This window comes from Prunus dulcis, chromosome 2, assembly GCF_902201215.1.
Source record: "Prunus dulcis chromosome 2, ALMONDv2, whole genome shotgun sequence".
NCBI lineage: Eukaryota > Viridiplantae > Streptophyta > Magnoliopsida > Rosales > Rosaceae > Prunus > Prunus dulcis.
In genome coordinates this window covers 2,586,369-2,595,484 of record NC_047651.1, presented here as the reverse complement: position 1 = coordinate 2,595,484, position 9,116 = coordinate 2,586,369, and the positions used below count along the sequence as shown (strand labels likewise).

At 38.1% G+C, this 9,116-nt stretch overlaps 1 protein-coding gene across 2 annotated transcripts; it reads right to left on the bottom strand.

Annotated features, from left to right (window-relative positions):
• Positions 1–6,639: 6,639 nt before the first annotated feature.
• On the bottom strand, positions 6,640–8,887 carry LOC117618822 (pentatricopeptide repeat-containing protein At1g05600-like). 2 transcript variants are annotated; one of them, XM_034348558.1, is made up of 2 exons: positions 8,793–8,887; positions 6,640–8,558 (listed from the first exon to the last, which is right to left on the bottom strand). In XM_034348558.1, exon 2 carries the CDS (start codon positions 8,232–8,234, stop codon positions 6,723–6,725), a length of 1,512 nt encoding a protein of 503 aa, XP_034204449.1. In that variant the 5' UTR covers positions 8,235–8,558; positions 8,793–8,887; the 3' UTR covers positions 6,640–6,722. The 2 variants fall into 2 exon arrangements, with proteins under 2 accessions (XP_034204449.1, XP_034204447.1); XM_034348556.1 differs by having other exon boundaries at positions 8,692–8,880.
• Between the last annotated feature and the right edge of the window lie 229 nt (positions 8,888–9,116).

The window sequence follows — 9,116 nt, the reverse complement described above, 5'->3', positions numbered from 1 at the left end:
GGTCTTTTTTTAAAAAAAAAAAATTATCAATTTTTTTAATAAATAGTATAGTTGTTGGGCGATACTCTTTACATAGATAATGTGATCTTTTTTTAAAATTGTTTTTCCCGAATTTTGTTTATCGATAGTTTAGAGCATTATCTATTACTGCTAGGCCAATACCCGAGTTTCTATTGTCCCCTTTTGAGTTTTCACTTTTTCAAATTTATTACCCATATAAAGAATTTAGCATTTTCACGTTTAATACTCGTATTGTACATGTACGTACGTATTTTTCATGCTTAATACACTTGGTTTTTTTACACTTAAATAGTATTGAATAAAATTAATATATAGTAAAACTGTAATAACCCAAACCAAAATATCTAGAAATTAGGATTTCTTTATTCTACTCAAAAGACGATCTTGCCTCGCATATTTTAATGGGGGAAAATTTGACTTTTTCATCGAGAAAGAATTTGGCAATTCCGCTTGCGCCGTTGCGTAGAGCACGGCGAAACGAGTCCGTAGACACGGAGTAGACTTGAATCGGATTTGTAACGAAGAAAATACGATCAAAATACCGCGATGGGCAACATGGTAATTTGGTCAAAAAGTCAGAATTTTATCCCTCTCCTCTCTCTCTCTCCTCCCGATTCCAGCGAGCAGCACGACCTCCGCTCGCTTCCGACGTCACCACGGCAGCCACACTTGGAGCCGATCTCCGCCGTTGGTACCAAATGAACCACCACTCGACCGCCGTCATTTCCTGACCCGTCGCCGCCCTTGCCGTGGCCGGAGCTCGCCGGAAAACGACATTGTTGCCGGTTTTCCAGTTTGAACTTTGAGCTCTTCGTTCTCCCTCAGTTCTCCACCAAATCGATCGAGTAAGGTATGGTTTCTCAGCTATTTTTCGTGTTCTAGCTGATGGATGTATGGTTTTCGATCGATTTTAGCTCTAACACGTTCGATTTTCGACTTGAAATTTGGCTGAAACTTCGGCTGCCGTGATCTACTGTTTCCGGTCACTTTTTGGGGTATGTCCAAGAACAAAAGTGACTCCAAATGGGGTGTTTTACCTAGGATAGGAGTTTGGAGTCTTGATTCCGAGATTTTCCGGCAACCAAAAATCTCTTTGGACAACCGAATCTGCCCGCGCATGAGGCGGCACGTGGGCGAGGCTGTTGGAGTGACTCTAGGCAGTTTTGTGATCCTCGTGTCGTCACGAGCGCGTAGGATTTCGCGGATCTCGATTCGGAGTCCGTTTGAGCCCCGAACGGATTTTCCATATCGGGCGATCCTTGGGTGCAATGTCGTCAAATCTTTGGATCGCACTCAATTTTGGATATGTCGTACTACATGATTCCAGGATCGTGTACGATTCAACGGATTGCGAATCGGAGTCCCGGATACTCCGAAATCGCGAACCCTAGGGCTAGGGTTTGGATTTTAAGCGATAACGCGATTTTGGCCAATCCGACCGTCCGTTTCTGACCAAACTCGTGGAACATGGTTCTTCTCTATTAGGAACCTTCAGAGAAGCCCAGATTGACCATCGGAGATCGTGGACCCCACGAGTCCCGGATCGGCCGATCTGGCAGCTTATCGCTTAGTGAGTCTTCGGGTCTCTTAAGACCGTTCTAAGTGTCTGAAAGGCTAATGTGGGCATAGGAGTAACTTGAAATGAGTACACGCACTTCTAGGAGCAGAGGGCAGGGTGTTTAATTTAAATTCTTTTTATTCAAAAGTTTCTTAATTTATTATTCATGATAATCAGGCACCAGAGGTCCAGTCGATCCGCAGGAGGGACCTTCGAAGGGTCCAGCTAGCTCGAACCAACAGTGAGTGGACTTTTCTTTTTTAAAAGATTTTATAATTATATTTTATATTTGATCTTGAATAAGTGTTATTATATATTGTCGAAGCATGATTTTTATTATGAAACATCTTTATGTTTATAATATTGGTTGAGCAACAGACTTGAGTTTTTGATACACAGATAGTAATTTAGTCAGACTTATCAGATTTCAGAGAGCTATCAGATTTTTTAATTAGACCACCATGTACCCACCCTTTGTTTGGTGATTACCCACAGTCGGACCGATGTCTACGGACATCCAGTCTGATTTCAGCTACGTCAGTTCACTTGACTTTGCCTCACGAGTTTCGGAGACGCTCGGACCGTGAGTGCCAGGATTTGCGGCTCGGCAGACTTGGTGTCCCGAGACCTGCCAGGATTGCGGCTCGGCTGATTCTGTGTCCCCAAGACCTGCCAGGATTGCGGATCAGGCTGACTGCGGTCCCCTGCATCCTGCCAGAGTGACTCGAGTCGACTTGGTGTCATCGAGACCTGCCGGCAGATCAGGCTGATCATAGTCCCCTGATTTCGCCAGTTTACGGCTCGGGTTGACTGCGTGACGCCCGAGACCTGCCAGGGGAATTGACGGATATTACAGAGGTACAATTAGGTGGTAGTTTCAAAAGATTTTGAGCCCTTTTATGCAGTTATGACTTTCAGTTATTTTATACCAGCTTCTCGGATTTTTTATGCATTGATATCTTTATATTTGATCAGTTTTGCAAGTATATTCATCAGCATATTTATTCATGTTTATTGAATTCCTTATATTGAAATATAGCTAAATTATCGATTTATATCCCTAGTTATTTCAAAACGGGGGTTATTATGTTCTAACTTGTTTTTAAGAACCTTAATTTTTGTCCACTCACAACTTTAAACTTGTTTTTCGCCCCTAGGCCGTAGAAGTATGAAGGAAACCACTCGGGCCATCTTCCCAGCTCCCGCCCCACCACCAAAGTGCAGGATTTCATTGTAAATTTTCTTAAAGTTCTGTAAATGTGTAGAAATGCTCTGATATCTAGTTGAAACTGATAAACTGGAGTTGAGACCTGTTATCTGAGATATTCTGGCAGTTGGTATGGTTTTTGAGCTTGAGCTTGTTTGACAGGTGGAAGACTTTGGGTTTGGTCAAAATACAGGGTAGACTCTGCCGAATTTTCGGCAGAAGTCTAAGGGACATTTTAAAAGAATTTAAAACGAGAAGGGTAAAAAAGGTCTTTTGTGCTCGACATTTGCCAGGTGTCGGACACGCACAGGACTTGGCTTGAATTCCAAAGTGGAAATGGGGTCGGGTCCTGTCAAAAAAAATTTAAATATGTAAAGTATATATACTGAAACTAGCAATTAATATCTACAAAAAGTATAAACTAATGTAAATAGAAGGATCCTTTATTTATAATTTTTTTAAATAAATAGTATAGTTGCAAGGCGATACTCCTTTTAAATATAATATGCTTAAAGAGCACAACTACTCAGCTATACTGTGATTTTTTAGTAAAAAATAATATAGCCACTCGGCTATGTGTGTTTGACACGTGGCTCCAAATCACTAGTTGGTTCGTTTAGTATAGCCTAGCGGCTATACATGGAATTTAAAAATTAAAAAAAGTATAGCCGACCGGCTTTACTGTTGTTTTTTTAAAATAAATTTTTATAAATAGTATGGCTGAGTGACTATACGCCTTTTAAATATCATATGCTTAAAAAGTATAGTTGCCCAACTATACTTGTTTGACATTTGGTGCCGAATAGCTAGTTGGGCGCCAAGCGCTAGGTGGGTCCTCTTTTTATTATTTTTATTTTTTTACAAATAGTATAGTCGCCAAGCTATATGCAGGATTTTTACTAAATAAAAAAGTATAGCTGAGCGGCTTTACTAGGGTAGGTTTTTTTTAATTTTTTTAACAAATAAAATAGCCGTGCGGCTATAGATATTGTGATCTTTTTTTTAAAAAATTGTTTTTTCCAGATTTTTGTTTATAGATAGTTTAGAGCATTATTCATTACTATTAAGCCATTTTTCGAGTCTCTATTGTCCCCTTTTAAGTTTTTACTTTTCTAAAGTTATTACCTGTATCAAGAATTTAGAATTTTCACGTTTAATACTCGTATTGTACATGTACATATGTATTTTTCATATTTAATACACTTGATTTTTTACAAAATTTTCAATAATACACACAAAATTCATGTATTATACACATAATTTTTGCATAGTATTGAATAAAAATAATATATATTAAAAAATTTAAATCTATAAAGTATATATATATATATATATATATAAACTAGCAAATTAATATCTATAAAGTATAAACTAATGCAAATAGAAGGGTCCTTTTTTATTTCTATAAATTTTTTAAATAAATAGTATATTCGCGCAACTATACGCCTTTTAAATATAATATGCTTAACGAGTATAGCCGCGCAGCTATACTATATTTTTTTTATTATAAAAAAGTATAGCCCCTTGGCTATACGTTTATGAAACGTGGCTCCAAATCGCTAGTTGTGCGCTAGGCGCTAAGGGGGTCCCTTTTTTTTTTTTTTTAAAATACAAATATTATAGACTCGCGGCTATATTTAGGATTTTTTATTATTAAAAAAAAAAAAAAAAAAAAAAAAGAGTATAGCCGCTCTGCTGTACTGGGGTCATTTTAAAATTTTGTTTTTTTACTAGTATAGCCGCGTGGCTATACTCTTTACATTACATATTGTGATCTTTTAAAAAAAAATTGTTTTTTCTCAATTTTTGTTTATCGATAGTTTTAGAGAATTATCCATTACTTTTGAGTTTTTACTTTTCCAGAATTATTACCCGTATAAAGAATTTAGCATTTCACATTTAATACTTGTATTGTAGATGTACATATGTATTTTTCATATTTAATACACTTGGTTTTAAAAAAAATTTAAATCTATAAAGTATAAATATCGAAACTAGCAAATTAATATCTATAAAGTATAAACTAATGCAAATAAAAGGGTCGTTTTTTTTTTAATAATTTTTTTAATAAATAGTATAGCTACACAACTATACTCTTTGAGTATATATATATATATATAGTTATTCTCTCATTCAGATGTTCGTTCGTTATTATCGTGCACGTCATTTTAAATAGGGAGGAAAGCAAGGTGGGTAGTAGAAAATACATGTCCTTCGCATGATAATAATGTCCGAACGTCCGCATAGAAGAATTTATATATATAAATTCTATATATACAGAGAGCTTCAGTTAAGGGATCCCTCAAATAAGTTATTTGAGGGACACCCTTATTGGGCCCACTATGTATTGTATTTCACTAATCCAAATCTTCTATTTTATAGATATTCATTCAAAGATCATCTGTACAAAAATTCATTTGAATCCGATATCATTTGACTATTCAATTGAATTATTGAAATTTTAGTACTTTATTGAAGTACCGTAATTATTGATTTTGTAGGACACAAATAGATGTCGAAACGGTTTCCGATTCATCTATTTTTTTTGTCCTTGAAGTAACTGACTTGATCTAGGACAACTTAGATGGTACATATGAGTTTTTAGATAAGTTCTTTGCGATTTATTCTCTCAAGATTGTTTCAGCTCTAGAGTTGACTCTAGTCACTAGGAAGCTATGGCTCTCTATGTACTTTTTCAATTGATCTAATAAAATACCATCGTTTGTTTGGTAGAAGAAAAATAATGATTACAATTTTATCTTTTTTGTAAAGTTACTAAAATGGAAAGGCTTATTTATGTACATGTCCTTTGTGCTTTCAAAGTTGTCTCAAATTACCACATGTTCTTTGAAATGTCTCAAAATACCACCTATACTTTTAATAACTGTCTCGCGTTACCTATTCCGTCAGTATTAAGAGACGTTCCGTTACATGATGGGTTTAGTGAGTAATTTGGGGCCTATGTTGGTGGTGGGTGGAGATTTTTGAGAGACAAATCTTTTGGAGGCTGTTGTGATGAGTGGGTGAGGCTTGGTTGTGGGTTCAAAGGTTGAGAGGGTGAAGAGGAGGAGGGTGATGAAGACCAAAAGGGCACAGATGGAAATTGTGGATTGGGCTTTGGATAGAAGGAGATTATTAGAATTGGTTCGTCTAAAAATTGTGCATGTTTTTGATGAAGAAGAAGAAGAAGAAGAAGAGGAGATGGGGAAGAGGAGGATGAAGAAGAGAAAAGCTTGTTACTTTTGTCAACAATGGCTGTGCCGTTGTCTTTTGGAAAGAAGACTAGAAGCAAACCCATGCCCCAAGAAGTGGGGGCCACATCACGTAACGGAATGTCTCTTAATACAGATGGAATAAGTAACATGAGACAATTATTAAGTGTATGTGGTATTTTGAGACGTTTCAAAAAGCATGTAGTAATCTGAGACAACTTTGAAAGCACAGAGGGCATGTACATAAATAAGCCAAATGGAAAAAAGAAAGGCAACAGTATAACCTCATCCGAAAAGAAAAAAAAACAACAGTATACTGTGTTCTGATCTCATTTGGTTTTCTTTAGAAAGGCTCAAGTGTGAACAAACCTGATATTCTGCTTTATTTACTTTTGGGCTTTTGCTTGTACGTTTGGCTTCCATGAAATGGAGGGATAAATTTACATTAAAAAAAGAAGAAAAAGGTAGAAAGACACCTAACAAATTTGGGGAGGATAGTAGGAAAGCTAATTGAATGAAATGAAATGAACCCTTACAATGCTACCCAAAAATATGGACACTTCAATTGAAAAAGTGACATGGTTTTCGTTATAAATTTTGGTGTACTCAACTATTTAAATATGAAATTTTTTATACCCAAATGATGAAAAATGCATAAATAAGAGGGGGCAAAAAAGTGTACAAAGCATGTTAACCATTTTCAACTGGTCTAACTACACAGAAATCAAGAACTCTTTAGCCTCTTATAGGCGTCGGAGCAAACCTCAATGTTGGCCATGTTACAACACACAGATGCCACCAATGAGCTCCATACAGAATATTCCGGTAGCATAGCCCGACTTGTCATCTCCTCCAACCACATAACAGCTTCATATTGCTTGCCCACTGAGCAAAGGCCAGTAATAACTCTATTGTAAGTCTCAGCACAAGGCCAATGTGACTTGATCAACATATCCTGCAATACTCTGCTTGCTTCAAGAAATCTACTCTCCCCACAAAGCCCATCGACCAAAATGCCATACGTTTTCTTGTCTGCAACACAACCCACCTGCTTTTCCATCTTCTTCAGATACAAAATGGCCAAAACAGACTGCCCTTCGCTACAAAGGCCTCTTACCACAACACTATACACTCTTACAGTTGGAACACAGTTTGCCTCCACCATCTCCTTTTCAATCACCTCCACTGCTTCAACAACTTTCCTTTCCCTACACAATGCGGCTGCCTTTGCTTCAAAGACCAAAGCTGTTGGCCTAAAGCCTCTGTCTTGCATTTCTTTCAGTACTTTGTCAGCCTCACCAATCTTATTTTCATTGTAGAGATCGATTGCCATAGCACTGTAACTAGCCAAACTGGGTATCCCACCTCCGACCAGAGCTTCATTGATCAAACGCTTAATGCCTTCCGTGTCTTCGCCATTACCATAATGGCTGAGATCAAGATTGTGGCGAAACCGCTTAGGGGCCTTGAGCCCCTTCCTTAATATCTTACCAAGAATCTCCACAGCATCTTCAACCTGCCCATTATCACACATGGCATCTAACAAGGTTCTGTAAATCACAACATCTTCACCACAACCCTTCTGAGAAATCCTCCAAAACATTGAATACAACAAATGGGTTGCCTCGTTCAGCCTCTTATCTTTGCACAACCCTCTCATTAGTATCCGGTAACTTTCCCTATCCGGATTGCAACTTTGATAATCCATCTCTTGGAAAACTTGCAGTGCAATATCTGAACGACCCTTTTGGCACAAAGCAAGCATAAGCAAATTCAAGGACCGAACCCGAGAGCTCACTTCCCATCCACAACAATGCTCCATGAAAATACGATGAGCTGCTTCAAGCTTGGACTCTTTCACCATAATCTCCAACAGGGTATTGAAAGACTGCGTCCAATTCACACAGTTGAACTGTGAAATGTTCTTGAAAAGAGACACTGCCTCGTCCAGCAACCCAGCTCTTGCATAGGTCTTAATTACAGAAACAAAAACTGAATCTTTGCATTCACAGGAGTCGTTTTTCATCTCATTAATTACTTCCTTCATCTCATTGATTCGGCCTGAGTTTCCCAGTATGCTGATCATGTTGGCATAAACTGGACCGTTGTGACGGTAATTGGGGTATTTGCATTTAGCTTCACTGAAAATTTGGAGAGCTGTTAATGGGTTTTTCTGCTTTCGTATAATCTGAGAGAGGTGCGTGGGTGTTAGAAGCCTCGGCCATCTTATACTCATGGTGATCCAATATTGACCACTGTCACTCTGTGATCTTGCACTACGCCAGAAGCCTGCATTCTCTGAGCGTCAAAGAGATGAAGCGCAACAATGAAGGATTCCTATTAAGAGGCATGAAGCCAGCAGCAGGATGATCTGGCCCTTTTGCTACAGTTGCAGGCCCTGCATCAACCCGCTTAGTTGTTGAAGATGAGGATTGGCAGCAAGCTAATTTGGGAGCTCTTTTGGCATCTTATTGAACAAAACAGCGATTAGCTGTTCTCTGCCACACAGCCCTTGCTTCTGCTGCTGCCATCAACTTCCTATTCGTTTGCACATTTTACTCTGCAAAAGGAGAATATGCTACTCTTTTAACACCCAAAACCCATTAGAGAAGGAAACATGAGAAAATGCAAAACAATTATTCTGCAGAAGAATCCAAGATAGATTTCAAATCATAGTTGCCTAATTCGCTCACCCCCTACGAATTTCGATCAGGATTGAGCGTACCCAATCGCGGTACGGTATCGATCTGGAACGAAAGATTTAACGACTCAGTTCCAGAGGCGAGAACAGTACCTGATAGACGACGTCGCTGCTACAGAACAGTAACTGACCGCCGACAGCAGACGAGCAATCGAGGGCACATGAGGGACTAGGAAGAGTGCTATAGCCGATGAGCCCACGTTTGATTCTTGGTCTCTTGGCATAAGGGGAAGGAAGATTTTGGGTTCGGAGAGGATATTTTTAGACGAATGGATTCCAAAAGCGTCTTTTGGTTGGATTGATTTTTTCTTTTTTAAAGTTTTTGTTTTTGTAATTAATATTTTTTACAGTAAAAATAATAAAACAATGACATACTTGTTATAAATCTGGAGAATTGAAGGGAGAGAATTGAGATGG

Excerpts from the sequence above, each read along its gene's own strand:
- LOC117618822 (XM_034348558.1), bottom strand. The coding sequence starts at position 8,234 with ATGAGTATAAGATGGCCGAGGCTTCTAACACCCACGCACCTCTCTCAG.